This window comes from Pan troglodytes, chromosome 2 (genome assembly GCF_028858775.2).
Source record: "Pan troglodytes isolate AG18354 chromosome 2, NHGRI_mPanTro3-v2.0_pri, whole genome shotgun sequence".
NCBI classification, from domain to species: Eukaryota; Metazoa; Chordata; class Mammalia; order Primates; family Hominidae; genus Pan; species Pan troglodytes.
The window spans coordinates 182,497,647-182,514,594 of NC_086015.1; the positions used below are offsets into that span (position 1 = coordinate 182,497,647).

At 42.3% G+C, this 16,948-nt stretch overlaps 1 protein-coding gene across 4 annotated transcripts; it reads left to right on the plus strand.

Moving 5' to 3' along the window:
- Nucleotides 1-3,792: 3,792 nt before the first annotated feature.
- Nucleotides 3,793-15,794, plus strand: ZNF639 (zinc finger protein 639). 4 transcript variants are annotated; one of them, XM_009446890.5, is made up of 7 exons: nucleotides 3,800-3,931; nucleotides 5,687-5,963; nucleotides 8,214-8,284; nucleotides 8,930-8,998; nucleotides 10,272-10,382; nucleotides 13,741-13,875; nucleotides 14,021-15,794. In XM_009446890.5, exons 4-7 carry the CDS (start codon nucleotides 8,941-8,943, stop codon nucleotides 15,172-15,174), a joined length of 1,458 nt encoding a protein of 485 aa, XP_009445165.1. In that variant the 5' UTR covers nucleotides 3,800-3,931; nucleotides 5,687-5,963; nucleotides 8,214-8,284; nucleotides 8,930-8,940; the 3' UTR covers nucleotides 15,175-15,794. The 4 variants fall into 4 exon arrangements, with proteins under 4 accessions (XP_001167616.1, XP_016797811.1, XP_009445165.1 ...); XM_063807368.1 differs by lacking the exon at nucleotides 3,800-3,931 and adding an exon at nucleotides 4,093-4,482; XM_001167616.7 differs by lacking the exon at nucleotides 5,687-5,963 and having other exon boundaries at nucleotides 3,793-3,931.
- The last annotated feature ends 1,154 nt before the right edge of the window (nucleotides 15,795-16,948 follow it).

The window sequence follows — 16,948 nt, forward strand, 5'->3', positions numbered from 1 at the left end:
AAGATACTGTGCTAAGCAGGGAAATGGAGCAGATTGGAAGATAATAAAACTGGAACTTACAGTCCGTGGAGAGACAACATGATGAACAGATGGAGCCAAATTTTGCAAGGGCAGAAGCTTATGCAAACTGGGAAGATCAATTTAAGAAAAATAATATAAAATTTTAATACAGGCTGGGTGTGGTGGCTCATGCCTGTAATCCCAGCACTTTGTTGAGGCCGAAGTGGGTGGATCACTTGAGGTCAGGAGTTTGAGACCAGACCGGCCAACATGGTGAAATCCCGTCTCTACTAAAAATACAAAAATTAGCCAGGCATCGTGGTGCACACCTGTAGTCCCAGCTACTTGGGAAGCTGAATCACGAGAATCGCTTGAACCCAGAAGGAGGAGGTTGCAGAGAGCCGAGATCATGCCACTGCACTTCAGCCTGGGCGATAGAGTGAGATTCTGTCTCAAAATAAATAATACAAAATTAAGCACCTGGTCCTGGAAGAGGTTCACGCAATTGAAGGGACTTGAAATTTAAGCTTCAATAACTTCACAGTAACTCCATCTCTGGGGAGAAGTGGACAAATGTACTAACTACTGTGGAATCTCTAAAGATTGGTCAGAGATTTCGGCAAGGGAAAATCAAGGTTTCATAGAAGAGATCAACTGTGAGCTTCATCTTACAGAAACAAAGGAAACAAATTGCAGGTGGAAGAAACGTGCTAGATCACACAAGTGAGAAAAAGGCAGAGCATATCTGTGGAATAGTGAGAAATACTATATGGTTAGTGTGGGGTTGGGTGAGGAAAGACTTAGGATAGTGGTTCTCCAGACGTGATCACAGGCCAGCAGCACGGACTTCGAAAGGAAATTTGTTAGAACTGCAGCTACTCAGGCCCTAGTCCAGATTTACCCAGTTCTCTTCATCCCATATCCCAAAATAAATTGTAGACAAACGAAAAAGTTAAAGCAAAAAATGCAACCAGATCCTGCATAGAAGAAAAGATTATCTCAGCAAAAGGCCAAAAATAGAACTTGCAAAGGAAAAGATTAATAGACTTGCTTTAACTACAATTTAAAATGTTTGCACCACTAACAAAATTAAAAAACAACAAACTACAATTACGCCTGTAATCCCAGTACTTTCGGAGGCCGAGGTGGGCGGATCACCTGAGGTCAGGAGTTTGAGACCAGCCTGGCCAACATGGTGAAACCCGTCTCTGCTAAAAATACAAAAATTAGCCCCGTGTGGTGCCACGCGCCTGTAATCCCAGCTACTCGGAGGATGAGGCAGGAGAATCGCTTGAATCTGGGAGGCGGAGGTTGCAGTGAGCCAAGATCACGTCATTGCACTCCAGCCTGGGCGAAAGAGCAAGACTCTGTCTCAAAAACACACAAACAAACAAACGAAAAACATAAAGAATGCTCGTGCTATACTAATTGGAAAAAAGAACCTGTTAGAAAAAAACACAGCCAATATTCTAATTTTGAAAACAAATTTTTATGTCAGTATAGGTATAAAAATAACGGAAAGATAGAAAGCAAAATGTTACCATTGATGAGCTCAGGGTTGTGAGATTATGGTAAATTTACTTTTGCTCTTTGTACTTTTCTGTTGTCTCCATTCTGTACTAAAAACGTAACTATTTTCTAATCAGGAAGAAATTAAGTGGCCGGGCGCGGTGGCTCGCGCCTGTAATCCCAGCACTTTAGGAGGCCAAGGCGGGCGGATCACTTGATGCCAGAAGCTCAAGACCAGCCTGGCCAATATGGTGAAATCTCAGCGCCACTAAATATACAAAAATTAGCCAGGTGTGGCAGCTCGCGCCTGTAATCTCAGCTAATCTGAAGGGTGGGGCACGAGAATTGCTTGAATTTAGGAGGTGGAGATTGCAGTGAGCCGATATCCCATCTCTGTACTGCAGCCTGGGCGACAGAGTGAGACCGTGAGAAAGAAAAAAGAAAAAAAAGAAAAGGAAGGAAGGAAAAGAAGGAGAAATTAAGCTATTCTACAAGTGTGTGAAAAAGTTGGAAGAACGATGTTTTAATAGCCCTGAATCAAATGTATAATAGTATTTAACAAACTCTACAATTGAGTACTCTTGAGATTTTAGGGTTTTATGCCAGCTATCACCCTCCCTTGGAGCGGGAGATGAGGAAAAGAGGGACCCAAAAATGAAACTGAAAAACACTCCAGCTAATCAAGAACTTGAAATTGCTTGCAATTTGTGACTATGTTAAACAACATCTAAACAAAGTCAAGCTCCTCTAAGTGCAAACAATACGTGGGATGCTGAGGAGAGTGTGCGTTTACTTTCACTACAAAATGTTTTGGAGTAAAACTTCATTTTGAAATATAAAGATTTTGTTGGACACAAGGCTATGTGGTAAGGCAAAATGGTAAGATGGTGGCATGACACCCCCTTGTGGTTTCCACCTATTCCCGGTTCTGTGCTAGATACTAACTATTCTAGGATTTTAAAATGTCTCTACATTTCTTCGAACTTTAATTCGGGCCATACTAGCATTCGTGAGCATTTATTTGAGCTGAGTACGCACATAAAACTTAGGAGGTCATAAAAACTGAGCCTCACAAACAAGTAGTGTCTCTTTCAAATATAGCTTTATCTCCTGGGGGATGGTGAAGGGATCAGAGTAAAGTCTGTGATTATTACTTTCCAGCGATTGATTGGTTGATTGGCATGTGGTTGTCAGAAAAAGCAGTGGACGTGAACAAAGAGACATCATTGCAGCCCTAACTATCCGAGTGACCTTGGGTACCTGATAATCCACATGGCTCTCAGTCATCCTCTTAACCGTTTGAACCTCAGGGGTTTAGGCTACCAAAATGAATTAAGACCCAGTCTTTAGCTTCTCACACATTTACTTTTCCATTTTGTAAAATGTGACTAAAAACCTCAACTCATTGTCAAAAGGACTGAATTAAACATATCACCACACTTGCACAGAGATCATTTATGGAACCATGTTCACAAATTTATTTATGCTCGTGTAATTTAATCATTTCTACAGCTGCTCAAAGAAAGTCAAAGTCGAGAAAGGACTTAAATCGTCGAGTCCAGTCCCCCTTAACTCCTCATTCATTCCACTATTTCTCGAGCCAAGGAATCGGGTGAAACTCAACAACGACTCGCAGTCTTCAGGTTTCACCCTCTTGCCCTGAGGGCAGCATCCTAGCCCTGGGTGGTTCTCTGGTGTGGCCTCAGTAAAACCGTGACGAGGTCCTCGGCCTCTCTGTCCCCAACAGGCGGCTGGCACACTTCGGGGTCTGAGATGCCATCTGCCTTGCCTAACCTGGGCAAGACCACTCGCGTCCTTTCCTTTGAGGAGCAGCGTGGGAAAGGTGCCGCTGCGCGCCACGTTTCTCCCGGTTCCCCAGGGCTTGAAGGGGCGGTAGAGGCGGGCGGGATAAATTCGCTGGCCGCCTGGCGTGGAGTAATCCTAGAGGGTGGGATCGCCCTCGGGGCTCGGGAGGGGCTCTTCCCCGCCCAGAAGGAGACTGCGGCGGCGCAAGGCCTCCGGCAGGGGGCGCGGGCCGCTGGGCCTCCCCCGGGGCTGCGGGCCGGTGGTCCCTCCCAGGCCGCGTGTGCGGTGCGTTCGCGCAGCCCGCTCCCTGCCCCCACCTCACCTCGTCACCTCCCCGCCCTCTCGGCGGGCCCCTGAGGTGCGCGGCGCAGGCGCGGAGCGAGGCGGCCAGGGCAGTGCGGCCGCGGAGCCTAGGCCAGGGGCCTGGCGCTCAGGGCGTGGGGCGCGCGGGGAGGGAGAGGGGTCGGCCCAGCACAGCGTCCGGGAGCGCTAGGGCCGGAGCAGCGCTGCCCGCCGCCGTGCGTCCGCGGGAAGGACCGCGCGGCCCCTCCGCCTGCGCTCTCGGCCGCCGCCGCCTCTGCGTGGGCCGGCCGGGAGGGCCTCGGGGGACTGACTGGTGAGTGTGAGGGAGGAGCGGGTGGGTCGGGCGCTGGACTGCTCCAGGGGACGCGGGCGTGCGGGCGCATCTTCTAACGGGAGAGGGCGGGAGAGACCGGAGCTCCCTTTATACGGAAACTCTGCCTTCGTTATATGGCGGGATGGCGTTCCCCTCCCCCATCCCGAAAGCAGTTCCACCCCCTGCGCAGGACGCCTTGGCCGGGCTCCCCTCGGCCCCCTGCTGCCGTTGTCTTTACGGAACCTTTGGTGTCGGGGCTTGGAAGTCTCCTTGGCGCCGGCTTCTGGGCCCGGGCGAGGCTGGTGCGTGGCGCCGGGGTGGAGGCGGCTAAGTCCCGGGGACTTCTGCCCTGCGCCTCCGACGGGCATTTGTCTGGCTGCGTCCGGGCTCGGGACGATCCTGGGTCCTCGCTGGCGCTGCGGCCCTGCCCGGCGGCTTCGTGACCTCCGGCGGCGAATCCCCGGGCTCGCGCAACGAGTTGTAGCCGCGGAGAGCAGGCGTCGATGCTGGCGCCCAAAGCCTCCAGCCTGAGAGTCGCCTCACTCGTGACGGTGCTTAGAAACCCTTTTTTTTTGGTTTTGTCTTTAAGTACTGTCTAGGGAAACGAATCATTTGAAGCAGTTTATACCTTTTTTTTTTTTTTTTTCGAAGAGAAAGATTTATGCCGGACTGAAAAATAGCGAATCAAGTATTTAGTGACCGTGTGATATTGCAGTAAAGACTGCCTCCAGGTTGGACATGTAGTGGATTCTAGTTCAGGCTCTCCTGCAACATGTTTTGTTTCAATTCTTTTACAATTTAAAGCATATGCTTATTTTAATGAGAACGAAAAAGAAAGCTTAACTCTTTTTAAACTCGTTAAAAATGGAGTTATTTACTGTAAAGACGTCTTATAGCAATTAGGAAGAATATACATTGCATGAAAGGCCTTTTGAAACGTTTATCTATTTGATGATTGCTGACTGCCTGTTGTATGTATTGTATTTTGTGCATAGACTTTCTTGTTGGTTGAAAAAAATGACAGGTGGAAAGATGTTGGTTTCTAGGTGATAGAAAAATTTTTTTAACATTTTTCTGATTTTTCTGCAGTGACACGTTTTACATATGTCGTTTGTATTTCAGAGGGAGGGGGGACTGTGATAGGTTGCTTGTGATTCAGAATCTTCCTGCTAAGAAGACTAGTGAGCAAATGTTTATGACATCCTTGAGTAAAAAGCTAAGTTTTTTCAAGGCTGTTATGCACACAAAAGGCACATAAAAATGATTGCTAAAATGAAGGATGGTTAGCATTTTTGGTCTTGAGTAGGCATCACCGTTGTGCTGAAAGGAAGTCCGATAGACATTTGGTTATCGTTCGGCCCTAAGTAGGAGTCAAACCCTTCCTGATCCATGTGCCTCCTCCTCTCACCTAACAGCCTGAATCCAGGCCAGCTTGCAACGTTGATTTTAATACCACGCTTGGTTTCCTTTTCTTACTTTTATTCTTCAAGTTGCAAAGAACTTGAGATGCATTCTGAAATAACAAGAGACTACTTAACATGTTCGGCTGAGTGTTTTCAGTGTTCTCCCTGATACTTTTAGAGTATTTAGAACATGAAGTGTGAAGCTTTGGGCTATATGAATCGTAATAGCTTTTCTCTTTTTGATTTTTGAATGCCGTGAATTGAGATGGTTACTCAAGGAATGATTGTTTACATTGTTAGGTGAGGCATTTGATTTTATTCTTTTTTCTTTCTTTCTTTCTTTTTGAGACAGAGTTTCACTCTTGTTACCCAGGCTGGAGGACAATGATGTGATCTCTGGTCACCACAACCTCCGCCTCCCGGATTCAAGCGATTCTCATGCCTCAGCCTCCCGAGTAGCTGAGATTACAGGCATGTGCCACCACGCTCGGCTAATTTTGTATTTTCAGTCGAGACGGGGTTTCTCCATGTTGGTCAGGCTAGTCTTGAATTCCTGACCTCAGGTGATCTGTTCGCCTCGGCCTCCCAAAGTGCTGGGATTACAGGCGTGAACCACTGCACCCGGCGAGGTGAGGTATTTTATGTATTGGTATCATTTCTGTACATTTCATGGTTGTCTGTTTCTTTAGGCTATTCTGTTCCCCTTCTCCCAACTGGTAGCTAAGAACTGTGGAAGCAAGATGTGCATGCATTTTCATCTCTGGTTCTCCCACTTATTAGTTGACTTAACTTTCACTAAGGCTGTTTCCACATCAGTAAAAATGTAAATGGGTTTGATAGTAACTCCTCCATGTACCGCACAGGACCATTTTGAAGATGAAATAGAATAAGGGTTAGGAAAATGCTTAATAAACTGAAAAGGCCGGGCGCGGTGGCTCACGCCTGTAATCCCAGCACCTTGGGAGGCCGAGGCGGGCAGATCACGAGGTCAGGAGATCGAGAACATCCTGGCTAACACGGCGAAACCCCGTCTGTACTAAAAATACAAAAAATTAGCCGGGCGCCGTGGCGGGCGCCTGTTGTCCCAGCTACTTGGGAGGCTGAGGCAGGAGAATGGCATGAACCCGGGAGGCGGAGCTTGCAGTGAGCCAAGATAGCGCCACTGCACTCCAGCCTGGGCGAAAGAGCGAGACTCTGTCCGAAAAAAAAGTAAAAATAAAATAAACTGAAAAAGCACTATCTCATTCCCTGCTGTATTATATCACTTCAGTGCTGATATACCCAGAACTTAGTGAAGCAGCAAAAATAGTATGTGCACCTCAGCTAGAACACCTGTCATGTGTATCACCTTGGTGTTAAGAGCATTATAGGCCGGGCGCGGTGCCTCGTGCCTGTAATCCCAGCACTTTGGGAGGCTGAGGTGGGCGGATCACTTGAGGTCAGGAGTTCAAGACCAGCCTGGCTAACATAGTAAACCCCCGTCTCTACTAAAAATACAAAAATTAGCTGGGTGTGCTGGCGGGTACCTGTAATCCCAGCCTCCTACTGGCGGGCGCCCGTAATCCCGGCCACTCAGGAGGCTGAAGCAGGAGAATCGCTTGAGCTGGGCAGGCAGAGGTTGCAATGAGCCAAGATCGTGCCACTGCACTCCAGCCTGGGTGACAGAGCAAGACTCCGTTTCAAATAAATAAATAGATTAATAAATAAAGTTGGGTAAACCTTTATTCAAATCCCAACCCCAGCATTTACTGAGTATCTAGCTTTGACTTTACTGTGCCTCAGTTTCCTCAATAACAGGAAGTATAATTTTGAGAGGGTGATGTGAATTTTGCATCTCATACGATTACATAGGATTAAATGAGATAAAGTATGTTCACAGCCTGGTACATAATTGGTGGTCAGTAAATTATTATTATCACTTTTACTTTTTTCTTTTTTTGTTTTGTTTTGATTTTTTGTTTTTGAGAGAGAGTCTTGCTCTGTTGCCCAGGCTGGAGTGCAGTGGCACGATGTCAGCTCACTGTAGCCCTCCGCCTCCCAGGTTCAAGCCATTCTCCTGCCTCAGCCTCTTGAGTAACTGGGATTGCAGGTGCGCACCATCACACCCGGCTGATTTTTGTATTTTTAGCAGAGACGGGATTTCACCATATTGGCCAGGCTGGTCTCGATCTTTTATTTCTTAAATAAACAATCTATAAGGGCTGTAACAGTTTAAAGTTTATAATTTGGGCCAGGCAAGGTGACTCACGCCTGTAATCCCAGCACTTTGGGAGGCCCAGGTGGGTGGATCACCTGAGGTCAGGAGTTTGAGACCAGCCTGGCCAACATGGTGAAACCCCGTCTCTGCTAAAAATAGAAAAATTAGCCCGGTGTGGTGCCACATGCCTGTAATCCCAGCTACTTGGGAGGCTGAGGCAGGAGAATCGCTTTAACCCAGGAGGCAGAGGTTGCAGTGAGCTGAGATCGCGCCATTGCACTCCAGCCTGGGTAACAAAAGCAAAACTCGGTCTCAAAAACAAAAAGTTTATAATTTGGTTTGCTTTCATTATGCTTGCTTTCCTTATGGATGAATAAATTAATTCAGATTCATAGTCCTATTTTGGTGTCAAAAGATTTAACTATAGGTCAGGCGTGAGACTGTCTCAAAAAAAAAACTATAGAAGGTAAATCATTTCAAAGAAATGTGGAAATTTACATATAATCACATATTTATCAATATATACAGTTTTTAGTATGTAGTACATTGTTTTCAAAATAATATATCTTAATTAGTTCTGTATAACTTTCCAATTGATTAAAGATCTGGTGCCATTGTATTATTCAGTACCAGAAATGAGCTGTATTTTTGCTTAATAACTTCTTTCATGTTTTACTTACAGGCATTTTTTACCGTCTACAGAAACTTATTATAATTCATTTTTCCTGACTCCAGTAGTAAGAATTATACCAAGTAAGTGGACTGTATTGAAACTAATTAATTTTGTAACAGTTAATGAGAATTTAATTGGATAGTGGTTGCTGCACCTGTTGTGTTCTCAGTGGAACGTTGAATGTGACCTCATAAATAGGAAAATTTTTTCTTGAAAATTATTTATATTCTGATCTGTGTGATGAGTACTTTTTTCTGGAAGCCAGGAGGCCGATACATATTTGTGACAATATTTTTTTAAAGGAAATGCCTCCGCCTTTAGCTTGAAAACTACCTAAAAATACTTCCAGTGGTAGGAAATGTGCCTATAAAACTCCTAGTATGGTGCCATAGGCACAGTGTTTCTTTTGTTATATATACACAAAATAAAATGACTTAAACATGTGGTTTATTGTAATTATCCAGTTCTCACAATTTATATCAACATTTGAAAAAGAATTTTTTAACCTCCATAAGAAAGAAAACAGAAATCAGTTTCTGCCTTGAAACCTGACTGGAAAACAATCTGAAATACAAACAGAGGCATCGTTTAACATTTTTCTTATACCATAGATTTTCAGGTGGCTCACATATTTCATATTGCCAATAAATTCTTCAGTTAGAATTTTTATAACGTCATTAACAGTTGTTATTTGTGACATTTGTTAATTTTTTCTCATTTTTTAGATTGAAAAGATATGAATGAATATCCTAAAAAAAGAAAAAGGAAGACTCTACACCCTTCTCGTTATTCAGGTCAGTGTATAATTATTTTAAAGTTGGGTATGGATTAATTCCCACAAAATTATATTCTCATCCATTTTCTCCTAAGTGATCAGATAAGACTTAAATATCTGGGTCAATATTTAGGTAAAACAACGGTTTAAATACATTATCTGAATATATATTCCTTATTGTCTACCATGTGCTAGGCACACATAAGAACTTTACAGACATTATATTATTCCTCACAGCTCTATGGGTTATAAATATTTAAAATTAGATAGCCAAGGTTATTTACTTACATAGCATAATTGGGATTTGCATGTCTGATACCTAAGCTGTGCTTAAGACCCAATAATGACAACCTTGGTAGAAAATATTTTACATTATTGGGGAAAAAAGACTTTATCCTCTTTATTACTTTAGGAAATGTAAACTTTCATGCTGAATGTGTAATTTTTTTTTTTTTTTTTTTTTTTTTTGAGCCAGAGTCTCACTCTCTAGCCCAGGCTGGAGTGCCATGGTGTGATGTCAGCTCACTGCAACCTCTGCTTTCTGGGTTCAAGTGATTCTCCTGCCTCAGCCTCCTAAGTAGCTGGGATTACAGGCGTGTACCGCCACACCTGGCTAATTTTTTGTAGTTTTAAAGTAGAGATGGGGCTTCACCATGCTGCCCAGGCTGGATGACTGTGTAATTTTAGATCCTTTCATTGAGGTTGGCTCTGCTGTGTTGGCAGTATAAGAAAAGGGGTCTTTGTGGCCATCTCTAATACACCTCACATACATTTACTTGGGACCATCTCAGTCTTACCTATTAGTCTACCCAGCCTACACATTCTTCATATCTGAAGAAATTAAGCCTAGTATACTGCTTACTGGCCCTTCCTAGACAACACTTGAAATGACTATATTCAGAAGCCCTAAGTGGTCCTTACCATTTCCCCTATGTAACAACCTTTCTCTGCATGACATGGCACACCTTCCTGGTGTTTATTTCACTGTTTTGTGCAGTTAATACAGTGTTTATCATATATTTTTATTTTGTGTGATTCTGAGTATAAAACAAATGTATCCTTGTATATTTCAAAGTTGTTATGTTTTAGAGTATGTAATTTGTGGTTCTTTCAAAGTCCTATGTCAATATCGGATCTGAAATATAAAAGCTTTAAAAGTTGAAAACATATAATATTTTCATTACAGATACTATAATTAACATTAAGAACATTTGTATAAGTTAGATAACGGGAAGTTTCTCATTAAATGTGTATGTTTACTGTGCTTGAAATATTTTTCATTTTATGTTCAGATTCCTCTGGAATAAGCAGAATTGCAGATGGATTCAATGGAATTTTCTCTGATCATTGTTACAGTGTCTGTTCTATGAGACAGCCAGATTTAAAATATTTTGACAACAAAGGTATATCTAATATTTTCGAAAATATGTTTCTTTAAACTGCTTTTACATTTTTTATTCCTTACTTGAAAATGTGGGTAAAATGTGGATTGATGATTTCAAAACAGACAAGTCTTTGAAATTTGTTACAATGTAAGAAAACAAAGTTGTATTTTTTTAAGAAAGCAAGTAATTTTAATTATTCTTTTTTTTTTTTTTTTTTTGAGATGGAGTCTCGCTTTGTCGCCCAGGCTGGAGTGCAGCAGCGCGATCTTGGCTCACTGCAACCTCCGCCTCCCAGGTTCAAGCAATTCTCCTGCCTCAGCTTCCTGAGTAGCTGGGGTTACAGGTGTGCGCCACCACGCTCAGCTAATTTTTGTACTTGTAGTAGAGACAGGGTTTCACCATGTTGGTCAGGCTGGTCTCAAATTCCTGACCTCATGATCCGCCCACCTTGGCCTCCAAAAGTGCTGGGATTACAGGCTTGAGCCACCGTGCCCGGCTGTAATTTTAACTTTTAACATTATTTCTGACATATAAATAAAAAAGTGCACTCTCCTAAGTCCATTTTTTGAAGGGGGTGGGGTTAGGGGGAGACAGTCTTCATTCTGTCACCCATGTAGCCATGTCTCACTCCATGGATTATGGCTGACTGCATTCTTGACCTCTTGAGCTAAAGCAATCCTCCCACTCAGCCTTTTGAGTAGCTGGGACTACAGGCACGCACCACGATGCCTGGCTAATTTTTTAAAATTTTTTTGTAAAGACAGGGTCTTGCTATGTTGCCCAGGCTGGTCTTGAACTCCTGGCCTCAAGCAGTCCTCCCATGTTGGCCTCACAGAGTGCTGAGATTGCAGGTGTGAGCCACGGCTCTCAGCCCTAAATCCACTTTAGTTGGTTAGGAATTGGTGGCAATGCAGGAGTGACTCAGAGTTGGAGTATTTATGTTGAAAGGTTAAGAATAGTGTTAGACACAGTTCTACTCAGCTATACCACATAGTGTGGAAGAAAAGAACAGAGGGTGATTTGGTATTTTTCAATGTTGGATCTTCTATTGGCTCCTCTGTTCTAGAGCATTGGTGAATGATAACAATTTACAACTTGCACTTAAGCTGCTTCTGCAACCAGATTGACCCAGTTCCCTTGAGCTCCCGTTACAGGCACAGAAATATAAATTACAAAAAACATGTAGAGTTAGAGAGTTAGAGACATCAGTATGAATTCCTGTTTAGCTTACTATAGATTCAGATGGCTACATACAGAATGCTTGTAGATATGTGTGTGTATATATATGTGGTACTGTACACACACACTTTGCTGTGTTAGCTGAGAGGGGCTAAAAGAAATGACACCCAGAAGCAGTGAGCATGAGCACATTCAGTGCCCAGGTCTTGGTTTCTAATGCCATTCTTTAGTAAAAGGAACTAGGCCTCCTTGGGAAAATGGCTGATTCTAGGTCTGGGGCAGGAAATATACAAGATGAACCTGGAGCATTTTGTAGTGCTGGAAAATAGGAAAGTACTTAAAAAAACCTAAACACACGCACTTGACAGGGGTATGCCAAAGGAGCACACGTCAACTTAAAGAGCTCCCAACAGCCAAAACTGAAAACTTTGGGGACAAAAAATTATAACCCAGAGTATAAAATAAATATCCATGAATTCATGCTGTTATAAATTATTAAATAGAGGAGATGAGGCAAATCTGTGCAGAAAAATTCCAAATTATTAGACTTCATCTTAGCCAAAAGGCCAAGAAGCAGTAAAACTCCAAATTATTTATGTAGCTACTCCTCCCTCTAGGAGGTGGAATATAAGTCTGCACTCCTTAAGCGTGGTCTGCACATAGTGACTTCTTACAAAAGGTAAAGTATGGAAAGTAAAAGCACAACTTTAGGCCAGGTGCGGTGGCTCACGCCTGTAATCCCAGCACTTTGGGAGGCTGAGGCAGGCAGATCACCTGAGGTCAGGAGTTTGAGACCAGCCTCAACATGGAGAGACCCTGTCTCTACTAAAAATACAAAATTAGCTGGGCGTGGTGGTGCGTGCCTGTAATCCCAGCTACTCGGGAGGCTGAGGCAGGAGAATTGCTTGAACCTGGGAGGCGGAGGTTGTGAGCCGAGATCGCGCCATTGCACTGCAGCCTGGGCAACAAGAGCAAAACTCCATCTCAAAAAAAAAAAAAAAAAGAGACAACTTTATAGTGTTGAAACCTGATAAAGACTTAGCCAGGTGATCAAGATCAACATCAACAACCATAAATCATATTGATAGTATGTACCCTTGATAAGAAGTGATGAAAATGGCAATTTACCTCTGGTCTATCTCCCAGTAATCCATAATTCCAGCGTAATCATTTAAAAAAAAAGAAAGCAGACAAATTCCATTAGCAAGGCATCCTACAGAATACCTGATTAGTACTCCTCAAGGAGTGAGAAACTGCCACAGCCAACAATAGCATAGAGAGACATGGCACCTTAATGGAATGTGGTATCCTGGAACAGAAAAGGGACATTAGGTTAAAAACTAAGGGCATTTAGATGACTTTATTGACTTTATTAATAAGTTACCAGTATTGGTCATTAATTGTAACAAATGTGCCACACTAATGTTAGATGTTAGTAGTGGAGAAACTGGGATACATGGGACCTCTCCATACTATCCTCTCAGATTTTTCTGTAATTCTAAAACTATTCTAAAAAATAAGGTCTATTTTAAGAAAACATGATGGATGGGCTGAGTGTGGTGGCTCACGCCTATAATCCCAGGTCTTTGGGAGGCCAAGGTGGGAGGATCGCTGGGAGGCCAGGAGTTCAAGGCCAGCCTGGACAACATAGCAAGACCCCATCTCAAAAAACAAGAATTACCCGGGCTTGGTGGTGCATGCCTGTAGTCCTATCTACTCAGGAGGCTGAGGCTGAAGGATCACTTGAGCCCAGGAGTTTGAGGCTGCAGTGAGTGAGCCATGATCATGCCAGTGTACTCCAGCCTTGGCAGACTGAGCAAAACTTGGTCCCTCGCAAAATGTTGAAGCCCAGTTTTCACTATTAACCTGTATTTCAGTTTCCCCATGCTAACTTTGAAACACTGGGGCTGGCCTGAGGGTATAAAGGCTTATTCAAACTCAGTAATTTAAACTTAAAATCCTAAGGAACTTCAAAAAGTGTAATCTAGTCCAAATGGGGCATCAATTCTAAAGCATTTGCTTGTTTGAGCAGATTTTCTGTGTCTGAGGTATATAGATAACTTACCTTTTTATGACTAAATCCAAGTCCTTAGTTCCTGTTGGAATTCAAAATCGTATTTAAAAATTGATGCTTTGTTCTATAATTAATGCTTTGATTGTATAAATAATAAGTATTCTTCCAAATCCCTTTTTACAGATGATGATTCTGATACCGAGACGTCAAATGACTTGCCAAAATTTGCAGATGGAATCAAGGCCAGAAACAGAAATCAGAACTACCTGGTTCCCAGTCCTGTACTTAGAATTCTAGACCACACTGCCTTTTCTACAGGTTGGGGGAACTAATTTATAGCATTGATATATTTTGTATTGGTGAATTTTTTAAAAAGTGCATGCAATAAATTTTTTTTTGCCCAGTTGTATTTAACAGATCTTATTTAGTTATAGTCATATAATAGGTTTGTTTTATTCTTCAGAAAAATCTGCTGATATTGAAATTTGTGATGAAGAGTGTGACTCACCTGAATCAGTCAACCAGCAAACCCAAGAGGAGAGTCCTATAGAAGTTCACACTGCTGAAGATGTTCCAATTGCTGTAGAAGTGCATGCGATTTCTGAGGATTATGATATAGAGACAGAAAACAATTCCTCTGAGAGTCTCCAAGACCAAACTGATGAAGAACCGCCAGCTAAACTTTGTAAAATTCTCGACAAGAGCCAAGCTTTGAATGTGACTGCCCAGCAGAAATGGCCTTTACTGAGAGCTAATAGCAGTGGCCTCTATAAATGTGAACTTTGTGAGTTTAACAGCAAATATTTTTCTGACTTAAAGCAGCATATGATCCTGAAGCATAAACGTACTGATTCAAATGTGTGTCGAGTATGCAAGGAAAGTTTTTCTACCAATATGCTTCTGATAGAACATGCCAAACTGCATGAAGAGGATCCCTACATTTGTAAATACTGTGATTATAAGACAGTAATTTTTGAGAACCTCAGCCAGCACATTGCAGACACCCATTTTAGTGATCACCTCTATTGGTGTGAACAGTGTGATGTACAGTTCTCCTCAAGCAGTGAACTCTACCTACATTTCCAGGAGCACAGCTGTGATGAACAGTACTTGTGTCAGTTCTGTGAACATGAAACTAATGATCCAGAAGACTTGCATAGCCATGTGGTAAATGAGCATGCATGTAAATTAATAGAATTAAGTGATAAGTATAACAATGGTGAACATGGACAGTATAGCCTCTTAAGCAAAATTACCTTTGACAAATGTAAAAACTTCTTTGTATGTCAAGTATGTGGTTTTCGGAGTAGACTTCATACAAATGTTAACAGGCATGTTGCTATTGAACATACAAAAATTTTTCCTCATGTGTGTGATGACTGTGGGAAAGGCTTTTCAAGTATGCTAGAATATTGCAAGCATTTAAATTCACATTTATCTGAAGGGATTTATTTATGTCAATATTGTGAATATTCAACAGGACAAATTGAAGATCTTAAAATTCATCTAGATTTCAAGCATTCAGCTGACTTGCCTCATAAATGTAGTGAGTGCTTGATGAGGTTTGGAAATGAAAGGGAATTAATAAGTCACCTTCCAGTCCATGAGACAACTTGATTATTCTCTTTAACTTACAGAATGTTAGTTTAAAATAATAAATTCATCCTTTTTTGGAGATGATTAAATGGATGATTGTAAACACAACTTATGAAATCTGCCTTTAACAAGTAACTTTTTTAAATTATAAAATTTTATTGGCATTGCTCCATTTTCTGTATATAAATATATCTTTAATGTGGTATTTTCAATTGCGTGATAGTTTGTAGTTTCAACCACTCTTGGTGACTGTCATCCTGTTTCTTGCGTATTCTCTGATTTCATGAATTGAAAAGAAACAAATGTATTGAAGAAGTGAGCTACAGTTTTCCTTCCTTAACCATGGGTGCTAGTAACTTTTTAAAACTCAAGACAAGATTAGTTTTTTATGTGTGAAGTCATTAAATTATTACACGACCAGAACTAAAATGCAATATACAATTAAGTCCACGGATACTCCCATTAATGAGAAATAACACTAGGAAGCCACTATTACAGGAAGAAAAGATTTGGTTTTCATGGCAGTCTGTTTTTTTAAAAAAATTTTTTTGAGCCACTATCTATTGTTAAATATTTTAAGATGGGATGAGGGAGGAACTAATAAGGGCTTACACAATAAAAAATAACTATATCATAACTCATTCATAACTTGATGTTTCATTTTCTGTTGAGGAACCATAAATTCATTCACAGACTTAATATTTTTTTCTTAGAGATGGTCTCGTTCTGTTGTCCAGGATGGAGTGCAGTGGTTGATCATAGCTCCCGGGCTGTAGTCTCCCAGGCTCGAGCAATCCTCCCACTTCACCCTCCTGCATAGCTAGGACTACAGGCACGTGGCACCATGCCCGCTAAGTTTTTAAATTTCTTGTAGAGATGAGATCTCGCTGTGTTGCCCAGGCCAGTCTCAAACTCCTGGACTCAAGCAATCCTCCCACCTTGGCCTTCCAAATCACTGGGATTATAGGCATGAGCCATTACGCCTGACTCTTGCCCAAATTTCTGATGTCAAATTGTTCATTGACAGAAAACCCACTGAAGTATTTAAAGTTAGGAAGATCTGGGAGATAGAGGTTGCTGGCATGAAAATGTATAACTTACAACATTTATTAATAAAATGATAAATTAGCATCAATATTAGTTCGTATGGCTGCCATAACAAATTACTACAAACTGAGTTGCCTACCTAGCAGAAATTTATGGTCTCACAGTTGTGGAGGCCAGACATTCAAAATGGAGTTATTGGCAGTTGGTTCCTTCTGAGGGTTGTGGGGGAAGGATCTGTTTCAGGTCTGTCCTTGGCTTGTAGATGGATAGCCTCATGTTCACATGGTGTTCTCCCTGTGTGCAAATCTGTCCCCCAAATTTCCTCTTTTTTTTTTTTTTTTGCTTTTTTAATTTTTTGAGACAGAATTTCACTCTTGTCGCCCAGGCTGGAGTACAGTGGCGCGATCTCAGCTCATTGCAACCTCCGCCTCCCAGGTTCAAGTGATTCTCCTGCCTCAGCTTCCCAAGTAGCTGGGGTTAACAGGCGTCAGCCACCACGCCAGGCTAATTTTGTATTTTTAGTAGAAACGGGGTTTCACCACGTTGGCCAGGCTGGTCTCAAATTCCTGACCTCAGGTGATCCACCTGCCTCAGTCTCCCAAAGTGCTGGGATTACAGGCATGAGGCACCGCCCCAGGCCAAATTTCTTGTTTTTATAAAGACTCCAGTCATATTGATTGGATTAGGGCCCGTCCCAATGTCCTCCTTTTAACTTAAAGACCTGATCTCCAAATAAGGTCATATTCTA

Coding starts and splice junctions, on each gene's coding strand:
- ZNF639 (XM_001167616.7), top strand. CDS start 8,941: ATGAATGAATATCCTAAAAAAAGAAAAAGGAAGACTCTACACCCTTCT. Junction 10,383..13,740: donor AAAATATTTTGACAACAAAG/GTATATCTAATA, acceptor CCCTTTTTACAG/ATGATGATTCTGATACCGAG. Junction 13,876..14,020: donor CCACACTGCCTTTTCTACAG/GTTGGGGGAACT, acceptor TTTATTCTTCAG/AAAAATCTGCTGATATTGAA.